This window comes from Hemicordylus capensis, chromosome 9 (genome assembly GCF_027244095.1).
Source record: "Hemicordylus capensis ecotype Gifberg chromosome 9, rHemCap1.1.pri, whole genome shotgun sequence".
NCBI classification, from domain to species: Eukaryota; Metazoa; Chordata; class Lepidosauria; order Squamata; family Cordylidae; genus Hemicordylus; species Hemicordylus capensis.
This window is the reverse complement of record NC_069665.1, coordinates 1,163,624-1,184,164: the sequence shown is the minus strand read 5'-3', so window position 1 is coordinate 1,184,164 and position 20,541 is coordinate 1,163,624. Positions and strand designations below refer to the sequence as shown.

The window sequence follows — 20,541 nt, the reverse complement described above, 5'->3', positions numbered from 1 at the left end:
GCAGCTTTCTATGTTCCTATCCATCATTACTCTATTCACAGCCGGCTGAGACCTCAGTAGCGCACAGGTGATGTTAGGGATTTTTGGGTTCACACTTTCCACATACTACCATTCAATCTCATTTGCTGCTTTGCTGTCCATTCACACAGTTCAGAGAGCTCTTTTTGGAGACCAGCCTGCCAATGAACCCAGCCTGGATCTCCAAATGTTGTTGGACTACAACTCCCATCACCCCCAGCCTCAGCGGCCTCCTGAACACGCCCACCACAGCCAGCATCCAGCTGGGTGCTCCTGCCAGGCGAGCAAGCCCCACCTCCGCGAGAGGAATTCTACCTGCCGCCCCCTCCCTTCACCGCCAGCCCCCTCCCGGCCTCCCCAGGGCCCACCCCGCCCTCCGCTCTCACCATCTGCAGAGCGATCCCGGCTGCGATGCCGCCCGCCATGCTGAAGGCCGCTGGGAAGTTGAGGAGGCCTGCCCCCAGCGCGGCGTTCACCACGATGAAAACGGCCCCCAGCGCCGAGGTTGCCGTCGGCCTCGGTGGCTGGCGGCGTTTGGGCGCCATCTCCACGCATGGGCTCTGCAGCAGACGGGCCCGCTCCCCGGCATCCGCGCTCCGGTCCCAGTCGCCATAGTCCGTGTTGATCCCCACGTGGCCCTGCGCCATCTTCTCTGCTGGGAAGGGCTGCTGGGTAGCCCGCCGGTTCTGGCCCGATGAGGCCCCTTCGCTCCCCAGAGGAGCCCCAAGCATCACCCCGAAGGGCCGGAGAGTTCAGCCTCCGACAGGGCCATGTCCAAGCCCAGACGGCAGCCCAGGGATGCCTCCCACGGCACTCCGGAGGGCCCTCCTAGGAGAAACTGCCAAAGGCCAAGAGTCAGCAGCCAGCCAGCAGACCAAGAGGGGGACCCGCCTTCTGCCCACGGAATGCACCACATCCTCCAGGGAGGAAGAGGACCGAGAAGCAGCGGGGAGGGGGGGGGAGCGTGAGCGGCTGCTGGTCACGAACTGGGCAGGAAAGGAAGCCTTACGCCAGCCCAGACACCAGCAGACAGCCTCTCTCAACACAAGACCCAGACAGTTTTCATAGGGATTCAAGACGTGGCCCCAAGACGCTCGCTGCGCAGCCAGCCACACTCGCCTCGCTTCCACTGACTTCAGACCCCAACCGCTTGCCCTTCTGCCTCCCCTTAGGGGCAGTCCTTTTAGCAAAGAATTCTAGATTCTCATGAAACAGGAACTGGGGAACAAGGAGGGGAACCACTGGGGCACCCCAAGGCCCCAACGGACCCAGCCGTGTGCTTCGTTCTCCTCAAGGGCCAAATAGGGTTATGACTGATACAGCCCCATCCATGAGCATGGCATTTGACAAGGAGGTCTCTGCCCCAAAGGGCTCACAATCTAAAAAAGACTCAAGGGAGACAAGAGAGGGAGGAGAGGAAGTGGAAACAGGCGGAGACTGCACAAGAAGACACAACTGTTCCATGTGCGCGTATGTGGGGTTAGAGAATACAGATGAAAATTTTTATACACATCAATATAGATCCATAATAGTATGGATCTAGGCCACAGTTTCATGGGGAAAGTGGGTCTTGTGTCAAGATGGCATCATGGAGATGGTCCCAGGTGTAAGGGGCAGCAAGGGGCAGAGGGTGGCGGTATTACGAGAGAGATGGAGCTGCCGCTGCACTGCAAGCCAAGGGGAAGGAAGGCGGCGGGGCAGAGAAGATGCCAAGGAGTTTGGCATGGCACCACCACCTCAGCCTCCACGGAGTCCTGCTGACTCTCCCTCCGGCTTGCAAGCTTTTACTCGGGAGACACCACGCTCCCACTTCCACCTCTGCAGCCTGAAGCGCTTGCAAATTGCTTTTTTCAAAGGCCCCAAGCCTCAGAGGCACGTTCCACCCCCACTCGCAGCGCAGGGCCGAAGTGCTTCCCAAGGAAGCCGAGAAGCTGCTCAGCGCAAGCGAGACCCTGCCAATCGGTCCCAACAGGGACGGATCCTGAAAGAGGAAGTCTCTGCCTGGCCCCCTCCTCTTGTGGGCTGCCAGGCGGACTCACTTCCCTGCTCCGCTCAGCAAAAAGCCGTTGGGGTCACTCAGGGCAAAGTCCAGGACATGCCGGGATTTTTGAAGAGGCGCTCAGCGAGTGGTTGGGGAATGTCGCAATGCTGCGGGTCCTCCCTTCCAAATCCTCACATGACTGAGTTTCTGACACGGTCACCCTCCTTGGGGCAAGCTTCATTTGGGGTTCCATTTATCTCCTCCCAGGAGGACCCCTCCCTCGTGACCCCCCCACTCGTCAGAGTCTCTTCTCAGCCGGAAAGAGGGGAGTGGTGCCTTTTTCCTTCCTTCACAGAAAACATGAAGTGTTTTAAACACATTGCCGTAGGCGAAGATTTCGCAATGACTGTGATTTATTTTTAACCATGTGTTACCCTTTGGATAAAGATAATAGTTACAAATAAACCACAGTGGTGCCGTTGTGGAAGACTGAGCTCTGATGTGTTAACATTAATTGTTTAATAAATGCAAACTTAAGACAGGCACCACCATCTTTGCATGTCCTGTGGCTGGTTGAGAGGAAGCAGCCCAGAGGGGTCTGGGAGCAGATCTAAAGAGGAATCCATCTTATCACAGGGATGACCGTGTGGCAGAAACTCAGTCATGTGAGGATCGGGAAGAGAGAAACAGCCACGGTCAGCAGCAGCAGTAGATCCCTGTGACTTAACCAAGCGTACCAACAGTCACATCATCATGGACTTCACAGGTCTCCTGTATCCCAAAGAAAATCCCTTCCCTTCAAGTCAAATATGTGGCTGTATTCCTCCTTCTCTGAAGAGTATAATACTATGACCCTAGTAACAGTTGCCAGGGGCTTCTGAAATCTGGGACCCCACCCACATGTTGTTGGACTACAACTCCTATCATCCCCAGCCACAATGGCAGAAGGGGACTGTGTGAGCTGTAGTTCATCATCATCTGGGGAACCAACTCTGGGAATCCTTGCAAGCAACCAGTCCATTTTAGACACACTTACGTGCTATCCTAACTAGAAACCTGAGCAATCATTTCCCAGCTTTGCTGCTCTTCCGGCTCTTTCAAGCCACTCTACAAAACCAGGAGTGGTTCTAATGGCTTAGAAATATAGAAGCCCAGCAGAGAGAGAACCTGCTCTTCAGGGAGAACTAGGATGCAGCTCTCTTGCTAATGGGCTATGTTTTTAGTATGCGCGCACACACACAGTCAGGAGTGGTAAATCGAGGTAAAAGCCATATGATTTTGCTGAACATGTAGATTAGCCCCTGATCAAGGGGATTTGGGGGTGGGGTGTCAAACTGTCACAACCACTCAGCAAAATACTCTCCTGGGGAAGTCAAGCTCTTTCTTTAGCTCTGTAAGGAGCTGCAACAAGAAACCTTTGGCATCTCACCCCTACACTGCAAGCAGAGGGTCAGGTGTGCAGAGAAATCCCCATGTGGGGCCCCAGATCTACACGGCAGGCAGGAGGATGGTCTCAAGGACCCTGCCCTTTCTCCCCTGCGGCCCCTCCTGCCTGGGACCACCACCCACCGGCTTCTCTCCCCCACGTCAAAGCCTTCTTGAGACCCACCTTTCCCAGGCAGCACCTCACTCCCCAGACCCCACTGTACCCAAGGATCTGTACCATAAACAGATGCAACTCTTTCTTCTGCATAGCCCCATCCCCTACTGCCCACCCTGGCAGCCTTTCTAGATTGCAAGCTCCTTGGGGCAGAGAGCTGACCACTCTGGGGGCCGCCCCACACGGTGATGGAATAACCCCCATCAGCACCCCCACCCCTGGCCTTTGGAAAGAGAGCATGGCCTGGGGCTGGTTGCCCTCGCTACACCCCAGGGGGTCCTGCTGAGAGCGCCAGGCCAGGCCAGTGGCTCCTGGGGAGGGGGCGGGCTTCCTGGCCGGCCTGCCTGGTCCCCATCAGCCGCCCACGCCCGCCCCCAAGGGCATCTCCCTGGGGCGCGGGGGAGGGAGAAGGAAGAAGGGGAGGAGCCCCCCCCGCGCCCCAGCTGAGCTGCCCCACCCCCCTCTTTCTCCCTCCCCGGCAAGGGGGCAGCCGGCAGCGGCCGGGCGGGGTGGGGGGCAGCGGCGCTCTGGGGCTGCAGCCTGGCTCGGGAGAGCGGCTCGCCCCCGCCTTGTGCACCCCGAGGGGGGCGAGGTGGGCTGGGCCCCTGGCCTCCCCGCCGGGCGGGTTTTGTGCCTGCAGGGAGGATGCGGCGCCCTCTCCACACCCCCCCCCCGCGCCCAGCTCCCCTCACCTCCTCGCCAGCTCCACAGCTGCTCCCTCAGCTGGGCAGAGTCACGTGGCCATTACACCAGCGCGCTCTGACGCAGGCATGCACGCACCCCTCCCCGCGGCGGGGCGCGGAGCACGCTGGGAAATGTAGTCGTGAGCCTGAAGAGCAGCCCCACCACGTGGGCACTGCAGCACTGGCCCCGGCCCAGGCCGGCAGCAAGCAAGCAAGCAAGCGGCCGAGTGCGTGTGGCGGAAGAAGCAGGCTGTGCCTTCTCAGTGGCAAGAAAGAGCAGCAGCTGCCTGTGGTGTGCTGGTTCTACCCAGCCCCTCCCCCTAGATGGTAAAAAGAGTGACCGAGCCCATTTCTCTCTCTCCATCTGTGTGGCATGAACCTTGTTCTGGGCAGTAGTGTGGGTCTTCCTGACTCAATCTGGGCGGGATCTATAATTACTCGTGCAGCCACCAAAAAAGCTTGTGAGCACCCACACATGTGCACAGAGCCACCTAATGGTGCAGCAGGGAAATGACTTGCCTAGGGAGCAAGAGGGTGCTGGTTCGAATCCCCACTGGAGCACCTTCTTATACTGTTCCTGCCAGCACAGAAGGCATCATCTCATACTGCGCAGGAGGCGGCCATGGCAAACCCCTCCTGTATTCTACCAAAGACAACCACAGCTCTGTGGGCGCTAAGAGTCAACACTGACTTGAGAGCACAACTTTACCTGCACACCTTAGAGGGAAAACGGGATAGGATTATTATTATTTAAATAAGATGTCCATTCCAGATGGCTCCAGGAGAAAAAGCGTAGTAATGGAAGCTTTCCAGTCCTCGCCTTTCCACCCCACCCCCCCGCAGTCTCTCTAGCACAGGAGTCCCCAACTGCAGCTCTCCAGGTGCTGGACCAACTCCCGTTATCCCCCCAAGGGAGACGGGAATGGAAGTCCAGCATCTGAGGAGGACCCAAAGTAGGGAATTCCCGCCTTGGACCCAAGGTCTACCATCCAGGAGAAACAGCAGCAACTTGAAGAAAGCTTACAGTTAAAATGTTCAGATTTACTCAGCTTAATATAATCCTGAATGTTGTGGCCTCCAGTTCAGTTAGAGACTGGGGAGGATCACCTTTGTACGCTACTCCTGACTCCAGCTGCTCCTCTGCACTGAAAGTGTAGGAGGACGAGATGATGAAGCAGTGGGGCTACTGAACACTTGAAACTGTTGCACCCCATTTATGGAACAGCCTCCCCAGTGAGGTCTGCTGGGCTTCATCACTTTGTTCTTTTAAATGCCAGTTAAAGACCTTTTTGTTTACCCAGAATTTTTAAATTTTGATTTTTAAAACTGACTTGAACAATTTGTTATGAGGCAGCTGACAAATAAAGTTCATTATTACTATTATCATATAACATTTTTAATATATTCCATCTGTGTGCGGAATGAGTTTTGTTCTGAGCAGCAGTATCAAAGCAGTGTCTGTGCACATGCATTCGGAGTGGGGCCTTCCTGATTCCACCTGAGCGGGATCTAAAATGAACTGAACAGACATCAAAAACCATGTGAGCACGTGCATATGTGCACACCTTGGAGGGAACACTGCTTGCAAGGGGTATTCAGTGATTGAGACTCTTCCACCCAAGCCACCCCAAGGATTCTCGTTTACACCAACCAAGAAAGCGACCTTAAATAAAACTCTCAGAGTACGTGCTCAGATGTACAGCAGTTTTATGTTGTTGTTTTTAAACAGAAACAAGAGGCTGCATAAAGGCCCTACATGATTTATACTGAATGGCAGGTTCTCTAGGAGGTGGCTGGAGGCAAGAATCAGAAAACTAAAAGCAGCCTAGGGCCACAGCAGAGAAACAAGCAGAGAAATGCTGTCAGTAGCCTCCACCTACAACACGGAGAACTTTGCCAAGCTCACAAGCTTTGCTCGCTGCTGGAGGGAGAGGCCAGACACCAACTTCAGGCCTTTCATCGAGCAGCTTGTGGGAACAGCATCAACTGCCCCCTCAGTCCTTCCACACCCACGCTGCACATTCACACTTTGGCACGTGACCAATGCACGGGAACTGGGTGGGGTGAGTTTCCAGATCTGGCTGTCAGATGGGCCGACTAGGAAGTCCCAGGTAGGCCAGTAATGCAATATCAATCTAGGAGAGAGAGGGGAGTATTCGGGGCCCCATTGCAGGGTCACGGTGGAAAATGATGCCAGGCACTCTGTGTGTGTGTTCTAGGCTAGTTCAACTCTGGGCCGGGGGAGGGAGGGAGGGAGGGAGAGAGAGAGAGAGACTCCATTAGCAGAGACTGAGCTACTCATGGTTCCTGCTCTACCCGCAAGCTTGTCTTTGTACAAGTACTCAAGTCACTTCCAAGACACACAAGGCGGATTGGAACAAAACTTAGCCGAGATGTCCACCCACCAGGTGTGCCTGCCTTCTTGCAAACCTAGAAAGCGTTAAGCTGTTTCACTGCTGCACACATGACTTTGGCTATCCAAGGGCAGGTAACCCTCCTCCCCCCATCTGAAGATGTGAAAAGATGCTAGAATTGTCACACACACACACGCCTCTGCCCCAACTGAACGGTTTCTCCATCTTTACCCTAGGAGGACCTCTCCAGAGCAGACTTCTGTTTGTGGCCCTTTGGACCCGGATGGTGGATCTCCCAAGTGTATGAGATTTTCAGGGTCCAGGCAGAAGCTGCAAGGGCCAAAGACAGGCTGCCCCCTTAAGAGTATTTTACAGGAGTAGCTGGGGGGAGGGAGGGAGAGGCTAGCAGCAGGAGGTGACATTTCCAAGCCTGACTAGAGAGGACAGAAAAGCCAATTTAATAGAGACATTTTTAGTCCTATTTGCTGATTATAATAGCGTAGCAGGAGAAGGAGTCCAGAAGCAAGAGAGAGAATGAGAACAAGACAGCTTCTCAAGATCAGAATTAAAGCCAATTCAACTTCATTTCACTTACAGATTTGGTTTGATGTCCTTGCTGAGATCACCCATGGCAGAGAGCAATTAAAATACTGCCACTTCAATTATCTGCCTTTTATTTAGTAGTCAAAACGGAACACTCGTATCAGCATTATATGCTGTCTTTGGAAACCAGGGGATGGGGGGTGGGCAAGGAAGCAAAGAAGAGAGCAATTTCTGTATCAAGGGCTTGCGATACAACCCCCCAAGGGACTTTGGGGTTCACTTAAAGCAAATGATTTAAAGTGTCAAACTCTGATTTCCGAAAAAGCAAAGCAGGAAGCCAAGAACGCTCCGCTAGCACCAGACATCGAGAAGAGCTTCAGAACAGCCTTGCTTCCTTTCCCAAAGAACACTCACTGGGCGTGGGGGAGACGAGAGGCCCTCGGGAGGGAGGCCGGACCTTGCAGCGTGTTGCACTTCTGCATCCCAGAAGGTGGGTCTGTGCAGAAGTCCTGCATCCCAGGCGCCAATCAGAGGGCAGGGCAAGGCTCCTTGTTGCTGGGCCTAGATCTCCAAGAGTCAGACTGGAACATAAAGAAGTGGCAGACACCCGCCCAAGGGCAGAGCGCCAGTGCTGGCTGCCCAACCCCTAGAAGCATGGAAGGACCAATGTTTAGTGAATTTGCACATGGATGCTTCTGAAGGGAGGAGCCACACCCCAACGGCTCTGCCCAGAGCCAAGCAATGCCAGTGGACAGCACCCACCGCAGACACATACTCCGTGACGTTTCAGTGCTGTGGAAACATCTGCCTGACCTGCTGTAGCCCACCCCCCACCCCACCCCCAGTCATGCCCAAGTGTTCAAACGAGGCTGAAGAGAAGGCCATCCAGTCCATCCAACTGGGCTGCTGGGTTACTTGGAGACTTGGTGGATGGCGTGGGCCAGGTAAGCCACATTGCCAGATGTGACCCCTGCGACAGAGATGCGGCCGTCCTTGGTCATGTAGATGGAGAACTCCTTGGTTAGCCGCTCCACCTGGAAAGCCAAACAAAGCAAGTCTCATGTGGGCTTGAGCAGCTTCCCAAAGCCCCTCACCAAAAGGGCTACCTGGCAGGTCTTTCCTCAGCTGCTAGTCAAGCACTGGGATACTCTCTACAGGAGAGCTGGCCTTGTGGTAGCAAGCATGCCTTGTCCCCTTTGCCAAGCAGGGTTCATCCTGGCTTGCTTTTGAAGGAGGGCACTGAAAGATATTCCCCTTAGGGGATGGGTCACTCTGCCTGCTTACATTCCAAGTTCCCTCTCCTCTCCAAGACAGGGCCGAGAGAAACTCCTGCTGCCTGCTACCTTGGAGCAGCCACTGCCAGTCTGAGCTAGAGGGACCAGTGTCCCCTTTAACAGGGATTCCCAGATGTTGTTTACTACAACTCCCAGCATCCAGTAATGGGAGGAGAGCTGGTCTTGTGGTCGCAAGCATGCCTTGTCCCCTTAGCTAAGCAGGGTCCACCTGGTTGCATATGAAAGGGAGACTAGAAGTGTGAGCAGCACTGTCAGATATTCCCCTCGGGGGATGGAGCCGCCACTCTGGGAAGAGCAGAAGGTTCCCAGTTCCCTCCCTGGCAGCAGAGAGATTCCTTCCTGCAACCTGGGAGAAGCCGCTGCCAGTCTGTGTAGACAATACTGAGCGAGATGGACCAAGGGTCTGACTCGGTCTATGGCAGCTCCGTATGTTCTATCCCCAGCTGCAATGGCCTTTGGCTGGGGATTCTGGGAGTTGCAGTCAACAACATCTGGGAATCTCTGTTAGAGGGAAGACTGAGAGGGCCCAATGTCTGACTTGTACAGGAAGCTGCTTTCTACCATGTCCCTTGAAAGCAGAGCAGTGAGGATGCAAGGACACCTCTCTTTCACTGGTCTGGGGCTGCATGGAGAGGCAGGGATGTTTACAGCTAAGAAGTCTGGACACCCTCCCCGGGTCACGTTCAACAGGATTAGGAGCCAGCGAGTGGGGACTTTCAACCAGGAAGCAAGAGCCCTCCGACGGGTTCCCTAACTCGGAGCAAGCAAGGCCGGGTTAGCCCTCGGTGTTCTATTAAGGGAAAGGGGAAACTCAGGCCGGGGCAAAGAGAAGTCTAAAGTGCCGCGGCTTCAGTGGGGAAGCCAGAAGGAGCCAATTCTTTGGGATCAGTTAAGTGTGACGTGAGCCTTACACCACAGACACGAAAAGCGGTCAAGTAACAGAAATAACACTGGGCAAAACCGTCCAGCTTCTGCCTACTTCCGCTGCTGTGGGGTGGTAAGCAAGGGGCCGTGAAACTGCAGGGACTGGACCTTCCTGTCCCATCAGAGCAGCTGAAGGCGGCGGACGCGTAAACGCCTTGCCCAGTGATATTTCTGTTTAGTTAAACCGACAATATTTTATACTCTTCTTTTAGATTAACAGCATCCTTCTGGGATCCAGATAATACTGGAATGGAGTTCTGTTTGCAGCTTTTTTATACTAGGTGGTATATAAATTCAATTAATAATAAAATCCTCCCTCCCGGCCACCACACACTCACACCCAATAACCACCACCACCATGAGTTTTCAGACTTGGACCCCTGGATGTTGGGCTACAAATCCTTTCATCTGAAGCCAAAGGCCACTGTGGCAGGGGATGATGGTAGTTGTAGTTCAACAACATCTGGGGACCCAAGGCAGAGAACCCTTGAAATATTAAATGCCTTTGGGATCAGTTAACAAAATACTGGGTATTGGTGGCGGGGAGGGACGACTGGTCAAGCAATGCAAAGACCTTGCTTCCGCCTTCCCTGCGTCCCGGTCCCTCCCTTACCTGTTCAGGCTTCAGTCCTGTGAAGCAGAACATCCCGATCTGGTCCGTGATGTGCTGCCAGTTGTGCGAGGAGCCTTCTTTCTTCAGGTTCGCCACCAGCTGGGTGCGCATGCCAATGATGCGGTCAGCCATCCCCTTCACCTCTGCCAGCCTGTGCCAAGGAAGCAGAGCCCGGGCTCCTTACGAGGGGGAAAATCTGGGGGGCCACCCCAAAGGCATTCCTTTGCCCGGAAGGCCAACGGGAGGCTCTACCCTCCTGCCTAGAAAACAGCTCAATGCCCAAGGCCAGAGATCCTCTCAGAGAACCCCATTTGCCCTGCGGCAGGACGTGGCTTCCCAGGGCTCTTGCGCCCCAACTCCCCCCGGATTCTGGGCCTCGCTGCTCAAGGAGCAGAGACTCTGCATGAAGAGAAGCATCCACCTGCTGGAGCAGGAAGCCGACGACACCCCGCTGCTCTCGGAGCAAGACCAAGGACAGGGAGCAGAGGCTGGCTTGGAACGGGCCTCCTTGTCTGGGACCAAGGGGGCCTTTCCTCACTCACAGCTGCCCCCCCGCCCCCCCACTCTCACAGCCGTCTGCCCCCCTTTACTTGTTATCTGCTTGGGACCCAGAACCCGCCTTTTGCGAGGAGGAGGAGGAGAGGAGGGAGGCCTTACCACTCCTTCCGCAGGTCGGGGCTGTTCAGGATGGTGGAGGCGATGCGGGCTCCGTTGACGGGAGGGTTGGAGTACATGGGGCGGATCAGGATCTTCAGCTGGGACTCCACTCGCTTGGCCTCCTCCGCGTCCTTGCAGACGACCGTGAAGGCGCCCACACGCTCCCCTGGGAAGCAGAGGCCAAGCTGAAGTGCAGCCAGAGAGGTACCCACAGGCACCCCCACCCCGAGATCTGGCCAGCCCTACTTGCTCTGCCGTGCCTTTCGCCAGGCTGCCCCCCAACCCCGCAGCAGGCAAGAGGCATCCCCAAGCCCACTGTCCTTCCATTTCTAGCCTAGCAGCACCTCTAATTTTTTTACTTTCAGAATTCTCTCTCACTTTTAATCCATGGAAACAGGGAGGCTAACACTGCCCCCACATGGCCCCCTCCAGACAGGACAACTTCCAAAGGGGCCCTGAGAGCAGCCTGGGGGCTCTTCTCACCCTGCTCGGATCTCTCCCTTCCCTGCAACCAGAACGTGAAAGCCTCCGGCAAGAGCTTCAATCCTCTGATCTGCTTTCCCCACCCACGGAAACAGTGAGAGTGTCCAGCTGGAAGGCTTACCGTAGAGGCCCATGTTCTTTGCATATGACTGTGACAGCACAACGTTAATGCCTTGCTCAATGAAGTGACGGACAGCCCAGGAATCGCGGTTGATGTCTCCGCTGGCAAAGCCTTGGTAGGCCATGTCAAAAAAGGCAAAGAGGTTCCTTTTCTGGAAGACAGCAAAGCCCATCTCAAAGTGGCAGCACTTTGGGGCCCTCCCCAGGCAAGAGAACCAGTTCCTGGGATTGGCTACTGAGCCTCACTGAGGCAGCTGCGTCCCAACGGGGCTTGCTGGGCATGTCCCCAGGCACCTTCTCCATCTGCACAGGTGACAGCCATGGCCTGCACACAGACAGAGCGCCTCCAGCACACGCCCCGGAATCGCCTGTATTGGACAAAGATTCGGCAGCTGCACAGGTGCTCTCAGCAAGCGAGCAGCGTGGAGAGCCTTCCCAGAAGGGAAGGGGCTCGGAGTCCTGGACCAAGCCAGGGCAACTCCATGGCTCTGCTATTTTGCAATGCTGTTGCAAGTGCTCAGTTTACTCTCGTAATGTCCGAAAGTTGGGATTGTAGCTTATCAAACAGAGAAAGCAGTCCAAGATGGATGAAGTACTGGAGAAAAATAGCACGGAGTGGTATTCCAAATGCCAAGCCAAAGACATTTAAACCAGACCTGATCAACATACATTCATGTATTTCAGGCGGCTTTCCCACCCGTCAAGGCCTTTAAACCCGCTTATGCCGAATGCGCGCGCGCACACACACACACACACACACACGCAAGAGTCATACAAACACTCAGTAGCTAAAAGATCAAGTTGCAGCAGCAATGAAGCAAGCCAACTGTTCAACTCACATAGGAATATCGCCATCCCTCACCAACTGTGAGGGTTCCGTTCCAGGGAAACCTCACGGTTGGCGAATTCACGGTTGACAAGCAATTGAAAAGCATTGTAAAATGGCCAAAAAAACCCACCTGGAATCCCTTTAAATCCCCCCGCCAACGTCACAAACCATCCCCGAAATTAACAAAAAATCTCACCAAACTGGATACTCGGGTCGTGGTAGGTGAGACTGTTCACAATTTCCTCACCGCAGACATTCAAAACGGTGGTTGGTGAGGGATTACTATATGTCTTTACAGCACATGCAACTGGCTGGGGCTTCCGAAATGCTGCCTGAAGTCCTGGGGGAATTACACACTCTTTGAAAGCCTGAGAGCAACGGCACAAAGGCTTGGGGTGGCGGGCAGGCCAAGATAAGCAGGCAACAGAAGACAGCCAAGGAGGTGAAGGCCAGCTGATGGGGAAGGCAGCCTCAGACGCCATAGCTGCCACGGCTGGGAATGGGCTGCTGCAGACAGCAGTGGTTCTTCCGCCAGATGTTGCTGAACTACAACCTCCAGCACCCCCAGCCACAATCAATCAGCAGCATCTGGCAGACCCCACGTGAAGAACCACTGCTGCCTCCTATTTTGAGTGCCGGTCTGAACCACCAAGGCAGTCCCCAGCCATGGCTGACAGGAATGGCTCCGCCATACGCAGAGGCAGAACACCACCAGACCAGACACTGGAGAAAGACATCTCCTGGGCAAGTGCCCCCGCCCCCATCCCAGTGGTTTACATTCACAGTATTTTCAATGTTCTGCACATGTCTGAAAAATGCAACTCATCCAGTGGCAGCCCTACAGAGAGGCAGTCCGCTTGCACGCCTTGCCGTCCCAAGAGAAGGGAGCGCGTCTGCACGAGAAGCAGAAAGGAAGCAGCAGCAGCAGGACATGGGATACAGCCAAATGCCACAGGATGGGGCGGATGCCCTGGGGCAAGCATCCCAACCCAGCACAGAGAAGCCCACTGGCAACCAGGCCCTGCCCCTCACCTTCACGGCTTGCGCCAGCTCCTTCCACTGCTCAGGCCGGGGGTCCACTCCTGTCGGGTTGTGAGCACAGGCATGGAAGAGCACCACACTCTGCTCTGGGATTTTCTTTAGGAAGGGAGAGAGAGAGAAAGGAAGATGGGACACGTGCAGGGAAGAACCACCGCCAGGCCCACTTCAGAGGGAGGGGCCCTGGGCAACTGCCTCCCCCCCCCCGCCCCATGTGCCCATATCAAGTATTCAGCACCTTCAGTGTCTTCATGCTGCTGAGAAAAGTGGGCAACAAAGCCTCCTGACGGGGCCAGCCTGAGGGGTTTCGACACCCTCGTTTCAAAAGAAGTTTGATTTTAGCCCACCCCACCCCACCCACCCCGCCTAGAACTCTGGAGCTTGGCTGTCCCTTGAGCTGTGCAAGCTGCTCATCTGCAAGGCTGAAAGACCAGCCCATGTGGGTGGCCCGTGAATGAATAGCCCAGACAGAAAGATGCAGCTGTTCATGTGGAATTCTAGTCTGAAAGAGTGTTTTCTTGGAAATAATGCCAAGGCAGGCAATTCATATTGCAGGGAGGGAGTGAAGCTTTGGAGACCAACTGTTTATTGGGAGCTGAGGTGCAAAGAGGAATGCATTTGGGGGTGTAGAATGTGAGCAGGGGGCAGGATGACATAGGAACAGAGGAAGCTGCCATCTACTGAGTCAGACCACGGGTCTATCTAGCTCAGGATTGTCTACCCAGACTGGCAGTGGCTTCTCCAAGGTTGCAGCCCTATCTTAGAGATGCTACCAGGGAGGGAACTTGGAACCTTCTGCTCTTCTCTGAGCGGCTTCATCCCCTAAGAGGGGAATCTCTTCCAGTGATCACACTTCTAGTCTCCCATTCATATGCAACCAGGGCAGACCCTGCTTAGCTAAGGGGACAAGTCATGCTTGGTACCACCAGACCAGCTCTCCTCTCATCTTACATTCTCACTGTGCAGTACTTCAGGGGTGCAATTCAGGAGAGAAAGAGAGAGAATAATTGGCAATGCTACCGTCTGGCATGGTTTATGCACTCCTCAAGAACGGGTGCCCTGCTCACAGAACACGTGCAATTGTTTTTAAGTTGCCCCAAGATTTAGATCCAATCCAATACTTGTATTAGTCACAGACCAGTACAAGAATGAAACTTACACACAGAAGCCCAGCCATAAAGGTTGTACTATAGTGATTAAACAGCAGAACAGAACAAACTAAATTGGGTTCGTAATGAGCTCCTGGAGAATTGTATTGACTATTAAACAGAACATAGCCACATTATAAGATATTGAATCATTCTGGTCGGCTAAGAGATAATCAAGATAAAAAGAATCTGTGCAACCTAGATGACAGCTAATAAAAGGGGTTATATATTTATGCCATCTCTCTTGATAAATTTGGCAATAAAGGAGCACATGTGCCGTCGTTTCGATGTCTCCCAAACTGCAGTGCCAAGTACATTCTTCATAGGAGATTTTTTGAGATTGCCCTACCAAAACAGATGTTTGTAAAGCATGACATCGTGCCTGTGTCAAGGCTCTACAGTACTTTGGCACTTTCATCAAGTTTAGATATCTAGCAGGGTTAAAACTCAGAACTTGGCCCGCAAGCTTCATTTTTGTTTTCAAAGTTTGGATACGTCAGTGACCTCAGGATATTTTACGAACAGGTCCTGCCAAGAATTGCGCACTTGCTTGCGGGCAGACCTGGCCCAGCCCTAACACTCTCCTGCCTGTCTTCCCTAGCCTCTCCTCCCCAGCTAAACCCACCCACCCCCAAACCACAGTACCCACACTTCTCCATTTGCTCCTCTTCCAAGGCCAACTCACCGAGATGTCCTCCAAGGCTCCAGTGAAGTCAAAGCCACAGGTTTTAGGGTCATAGTACCGATAGCTCTGCAGCTGCATGCCTGCATCTCTGAAGATGGGGGTGTGATTCCCCCAGGAAGGCTTGGGGAGGTACACATCCCGGCTGTACTTGAAGAACCGTTGCTGCACCAAGAAAGAGAGAGGGCACATTGGAAGGAGTCAGCGTCAGAGCCCACTGGAGTTCCAGGGATCAGCCAAATGGAACAGGAGGACCCCACGAAGCTCTTTTCCTTTCTTTGAAAAGACAATGAAGCAGCACTCACCAAGAAGTTAGCACCAACTCTTAAAGAGCCTGTCCCAGAAATGGTCTGCACAGTAACATACTGAAAGGACAACAACACAAAACATGAGATGTCTCGACAACACACTTAAAAACAACAACCACCAACCCAGATAAATATTTCAGTGGTGCAGCTGAGTGGTCACCACCTCTCACCCACTTGCAGGCGAGGTATTTGAAGCATCATTTTAAGGGCCGAGAGGGAAGATGAGAGGAGCAGCGAAGAGCCAGCTGTCCATCAGGTGGTCAACCATCCCACCAGCCAAGAACTGGAGGAGAACCTGCCTGACTGGCCACATTTCCGACCACACCAGTTCATGTCCAGGACTAGGCCAATCCTGCCCGTGGGCCCAGTTCTGGGGACTGATTCCAGCGGCAGCATCTGTGCTCTTGCAGAATCCAGGCTCCTTGGGAATGGGGACCGTGTGGAGTGGCAAAAGGAGCTAGAGGCAACAAGGAGGGGCCAGGCACTGCTGGGCACAGAGCAGCGGGTCCCAAGCCTGGGTCTCCAAGCACTGCTGGACTACCACTCCCATCCCCCCCCCAGCCTTCAGCCGCTGTGGATGATGGGAGTTGTAGTCCGACACCACATGAAGACCTAAGGTCGGAAACCCCTGCTTTAAAGCAAGGAGTCAAAACCTGCGCCAGGATCCAGGCGGAGTAGTGCAGCAATTAATACACCTCGGCGTGCCCAAATTTCCAATTCCTTACAGTAATCCCCAGGAGAAGCCATATGGAGAGAGGAGGCCTCTTGGCCTAGATCAGGGCTGTTGAATTGCAGCCCGCCTGTTCTTTTGTCCTACAACTCCCACCACCCCAGTCACAGTGGCCAGGAGCCAAGGATGATGGGAGTTGTAGGCCAAAAGCAGCTGGGGGGCTGCAGTTTGACACCCCTGGCCAAGAGGTTGCCCTGGGATCTGGCAAGCTCTGAAGTCAAGCCCACCTCCAGCCCTCAGCAGATCACTGAGCAGGTGGGACATCCACCCACAAGGTTCACGGGCAGAGGACAGTGGCTTCTGAAGCTTTCGGATGCCCAGGAGCTTGTCAAGTATTTCTCAGTTAGAAAATGAGCAACAGTAGACAACATTCCAGGAAAAGACAACTTTGTCCACCACTACTGAGCTTGTCCTGCAACGCGCAGACCCAGAAGAGCGCTGGCCGTGATCCAAGGAACACTCCCCAGGTTCAAAAGACGGCCAGGAGGCCCGGCCAGCACTCCACGTAAACCAACTGAGCACTCTCGAACGCAGCTCCAAATCCTTTGCCGCACACAGGGCTACCTTTGCGTATCAAGTGGAAAGGGTTCTCCGAAACCAGAAAGCTGGAGAGCCCCTGGCACAAAAATCCTTGTTGAATGGTTGCATTTCATGGAGGCCTTGAGCTCAGTTCCTTACCCGGCCGCTCTTAATCACTTCATTCGTATCCCCCAAAGCCAGCTCAGCTGACGCCTTGTTGAAGTCTGCCAGCCCAGCGATGGGCAAGTACTCCTTGTCCAGATTCTTGGCCGTGATCTGGGCTTCTGCCTAAAAAAAGAAGCACACATCCTATTTACTCATTTGGTTCCTGGGTCTGTTAAGCGGAAAGGTGAGCAACGTGACGCGCCGAATTTACTGCCTCTGGATGATCAAAGGAGGGAGAAAGAACCCGCGGGATTGTTGACTTGCGTTGCTTCAAAGAAAGATTTGCAGGTTATTCAAGTGCAGGGAGCTGGAACCGCTCAGCCTCTAGCCCAAGAGGCCCCCTTTTGGAAAGCAACTCCTCACTCAACAGTAGTTCAGACCCATTTCCCCCAAAGTCCTTGTGGGCACCTCTACTTGACTCTACCTCGACAGCCAGCTGGCAACACCTCTACCCCCACAGAACTGCAGTTCCACCAGACACCCCCTTCGCTCTCAACTCCTCTCTCTGATTCGTCTTGTCTGCAATCCCTCACCCCATTGCCAGTGGCGATCCAGAAGGTTTTGGGGGCAAGTGATGCTGGCCTTTTTATTTGTGAAACCTTTTTGCCACAGGAGCTTCACACAGTGCCTGAGAGTGCTGAGGAGAAGGATCAGAGCAGCCCAGGGGCTGCTGACCAGCTGCCCCCCTTTTGTAAAAAGTTAAGAACTGACCCACCGAGTGACCCTTGGGATGAACAGCCCTTGCCACCGGCGTGCCAGAAGGGCAAAGGGATGTCCGCAGAAGACGCCCTGATGGGTGCGCTCTTGTCGTGTCTCCTTCCTACCTGTGGGGGCCAGGAAGGTATTGTCCAAACCGACCCAATGTAAATCTAATAGATCCTAAGCAGCATTAAGCAGCAAGTGGCGGCAGCGGCTGCCTTCACCTACTTTGCGGACGCAGTTCAAGACGTACGGCTTCCCGCTGTCATCACGGTATGCCCCAACTCCCAAGTTCATCTTCTTACTGTTGGTGTCCCGTTTGAAGGCTTCTGTCACGCCCAGGATGGGATCGGGGGGCCCCATCTCCACATGAGCCCACCAGGAACTGTGGCACAAACACAGAGGGGGGGGGGGCCTGTTCAGTGGCCGTCCAAAGAGCTGAGCCACCCAGACAACTGTTCTCGGCCGGTCCATTTGCTTACCTGCAGACCAGTCTCTTTGGAAACGGTATCCCTGAGCCCAGATTTGCAGGGAGCCAAGCCCCGGAATCTCCACGAACGGAGGGTAGGCCGCTCGCCTGCATACGAAAACACTGTGTGCGCAGCCCTGCACTTGAACACTCCTGACAAAGCTCACTAGCTGCCCAAGGCGGCCTGTTCTGAAACTTAATTCTTGTTGGGAGTTATGGCCTTCAGATCACTTGTGTCAAAATTCCCTGCTCTTAAGGTTTTTGAGATCAGCCCTAGAAAGCTAGAAACTTCAAGGATCTATTTCCCCTGACATCCTTTGTAGAGCATGCTATCAATTTTAAGTTAGAAATGTTTGATTGGTAATAACCAAGTGTGGCTTGCATATACTTCCCCATCATTATCAGCAGTTCATCCCAATGTGCCGGCGGGGGGGGGGGGGGGGACATCTGCCTCTGCTACCCGGCAGCAGCTCAGGTGGCTCCTCTCTCCCTGCCCCATCTGAGAGCCACACTGCCCACAGGCTGGCCATTCATCAGGTAGAGCTGCACAGTTAACCGCAGTGACAAATGGCCAGCTTGCAGGGAGAGGGAGGAGCAACCTGAGCTGCCGCCACGAAGCAGAGGCCGCTGCACCTCCCTGGGTGCCCCCCCACCCCGCCGGGCTCCTTAGGACGAGCCGTTACTGTCCCCTACCGCCTCTCTAAACATCCTTTGTGTGCTTAGACAGGCTGCAAGTCCTGTTGATGAGTTGGATACAAAGAGAGGAAGGGAGAGAGTGCCATGAACTGGCCAGCTCCCAGAAGTGTCCCGGTAGAGAGCGGAAGGCAGCCAGCCAGGGACACGCAGGAGCTTGCAGGTGATTAAGAAGAGAAAGAATTGCTCCGCTCACAGCACTTTCCAGTGCAGGATATGGAACCGGGAAACACTTTGCACAAACATGTCTCGCTTGAAAGCCAAACTTTTCTGGCATTGCAGTTCAAGTGTTGGGCTGAGGCAGGGAGATCAGAGAGACAGTATTTAAATGCCCAAAAGTCAATGAAACCGAGAACTTGAGCAATGGGGGTTCTCACTGGCCCACACCGTAGGCTTAATGCTGTGCTGTGACGCGAAATTAGTAATACTGACTAAGTCCATACAAGGAGCAGGGGCTTCTGCAGAGCTCAGGACACCCACCTAGCTACAGTGTGAAACACAGCGTACCAACGTGCTTGATGCAATTCATAGGGGAGACACCAGTGCCTAAAACCCGGAGTTTTATCGCAGCGTGCGGTGGCCCTCGCGTTACAGCCCAGGCTCGCGTTTCGTGAGGAGTGGGTGTTGGCAGCCGCTCCTCCTCCAGGTAGAGCAGGGCAAGCGGAGCCCTCGAGGGCTGTGGCGGCGGTGCCCGACGTGGCTTTGCACAGAAGCCCTGCTCCTGCTGCTGCTGCTGCTGCCCGAGAGGGGCTGCGGCAGCTGCCGGCAGGGCGAAGGGCATCTGGCCCCAGGATCCGGAGGCGTGCCCGCTGGCGAGGGGCCAGGGCGCCTGTCCAAGGCAAGCCCCGGGACGAGGTAAGCCTCTTAGGCAGGCAGCGGCACAACAAGGCACGGGAGCCAGGCCGGGGGGTCGCCCCCGCCACAGCTGCGTTTGCACCCGGCGGAGGGTGGCCTGCAGGCAGCACCCTGTTTGCGCTGCATGGAGGCCACCCGGGAAAGCCACGCGGGGGTGGCCACAGAGCAGCCTCCAGGCCGGGCTGCTGCCACCCGGGAGCGGGTGTGGAGCCATGCGGGACCCCAGGTCGGCTCTCCCCTCCGCCCCGCCCGCCCTCTCCGGCCCAGGCAGCGGTCCACTGCGAGCCAGAAGTGTCGCGGGGAGCGAGCAACGACTAGGCCCCTTGGGGCGGGGAGGGAAGAGCGCGCCGCCCTCCAAACCCTCTCCAAGGGCACCTCCAGGCCCCACGCGCCGCAGCCAATCCCGCGCCAGCATCGCCGCCTTCCCAGCCAATCGCAGGAGGCCACTGCGTTCCCACCCCCGGAGACAGCCAATCGGCGGCCCGCACTCCCCCCACCTCAGAGAGAGGCCGGTTGGCATCTGTGGGAACAAGGAGCCGCCCTCCCCTTCCACGCAGGTTCCCCGAGCTCGTTAGGGGCCCGTTTGGATGACCCTCCACGCGCATGCATTCACACGTGAAGAACTCCCCCCCCGCCCCAGTCCCCCGCGCGCTCCCCGCGTCAGGGCCGATAAGCGACACGCCCCCCAGCCCGCACGCGTGAATGGCCGGCCCCGACACGCATACCTGGCTCGAGCGGAGAAGGCGGCCGCCAGGCCGGGTGGGAGAAAGCGAGCAGAGTGCAGGAGAGCCATCGTGGTGGTGGTGGAGCCGCCGCGGAGCCTTTGCCTTCTGCTGCGGCCGCCCGGAAGGAGGAGTGGCCGGGGGCGGAGTGCAGCTGCCGCCAGGAAGGGGCCCTTTCGTGCTGCTGCTGAGCATGCGCCGATGCAGCGGCGCGTGCTCAGTGTCATCGAATGAAGCCGAGTCCTGCTGGTTGCCCAAAACTCCTGTGGGAGTTCCTTTCTTTCCTCAAAACGGGGAAAAAACATGTCCTGGTTTCTCAGAACAGCACTAGATTGTGTGGCTTGTGTTGTTTTGAACACAAAGAACACTGAAATGCATCGAGGGGAGGAATATAATGGAGTTTATTTAGGGAA

General features: G+C 55.1%; 2 protein-coding genes across 6 annotated transcripts in view; both read right to left on the bottom strand.

Moving 5' to 3' along the window:
• SLC38A7 (solute carrier family 38 member 7) overlaps positions 1-4,400 on the bottom strand; it is a 28,589-nt gene extending 24,189 nt beyond the window's left edge. For all 4 annotated transcript variants that reach the window (XR_008311300.1, XM_053271407.1, XM_053271406.1 and 1 more), the window contains exons 1-2: positions 4,292-4,400; positions 405-856 (exon numbers count right to left, since the gene is read on the bottom strand). Coding sequence is in view for 3 of the 4 variants with exons in the window: in XM_053271407.1 (XP_053127382.1) it covers positions 405-749 (345 nt within the window). In the remaining variant the exon portion in view is untranslated. The remainder of the gene's footprint in view (positions 1-404; positions 857-4,291) is intronic.
• A 1,572-nt stretch (positions 4,401-5,972) lies between these two features.
• GOT2 (glutamic-oxaloacetic transaminase 2) lies at positions 5,973-20,289 on the bottom strand. 2 transcript variants are annotated; one of them, XM_053271251.1, is made up of 10 exons: positions 20,132-20,289; positions 17,618-17,774; positions 16,685-16,813; positions 15,274-15,333; positions 14,972-15,133; positions 13,133-13,237; positions 11,273-11,423; positions 10,669-10,834; positions 10,012-10,162; positions 5,973-8,213 (listed from the first exon to the last, which is right to left on the bottom strand). In XM_053271251.1, the coding sequence occupies exons 1-10, from the start codon at positions 20,197-20,199 to the stop codon at positions 8,091-8,093; spliced, it is 1,272 nt and encodes a 423-aa protein (XP_053127226.1). In that variant the 5' UTR covers positions 20,200-20,289; the 3' UTR covers positions 5,973-8,090. The 2 variants fall into 2 exon arrangements, with proteins under 2 accessions (XP_053127226.1, XP_053127227.1); XM_053271252.1 differs by lacking the exon at positions 20,132-20,289 and adding an exon at positions 17,872-18,145.
• Between the last annotated feature and the right edge of the window lie 252 nt (positions 20,290-20,541).

Coding starts and splice junctions, on each gene's coding strand:
- GOT2 (XM_053271252.1), bottom strand. CDS start 17,972: ATGCAGGCGAGCGGCCTACCCTCCGTTCGTGGAGATTCCGGGGCTTGG. Junction 10,835..11,272: donor AAAGAACATGGGCCTCTACG/GTAAGCCTTCCA, acceptor TCTGCTTCCCAG/GGGAGCGTGTGGGCGCCTTC. Junction 10,163..10,668: donor CCCGACCTGCGGAAGGAGTG/GTAAGGCCTCCC, acceptor TCCTTGGCACAG/GCTGGCAGAGGTGAAGGGGA.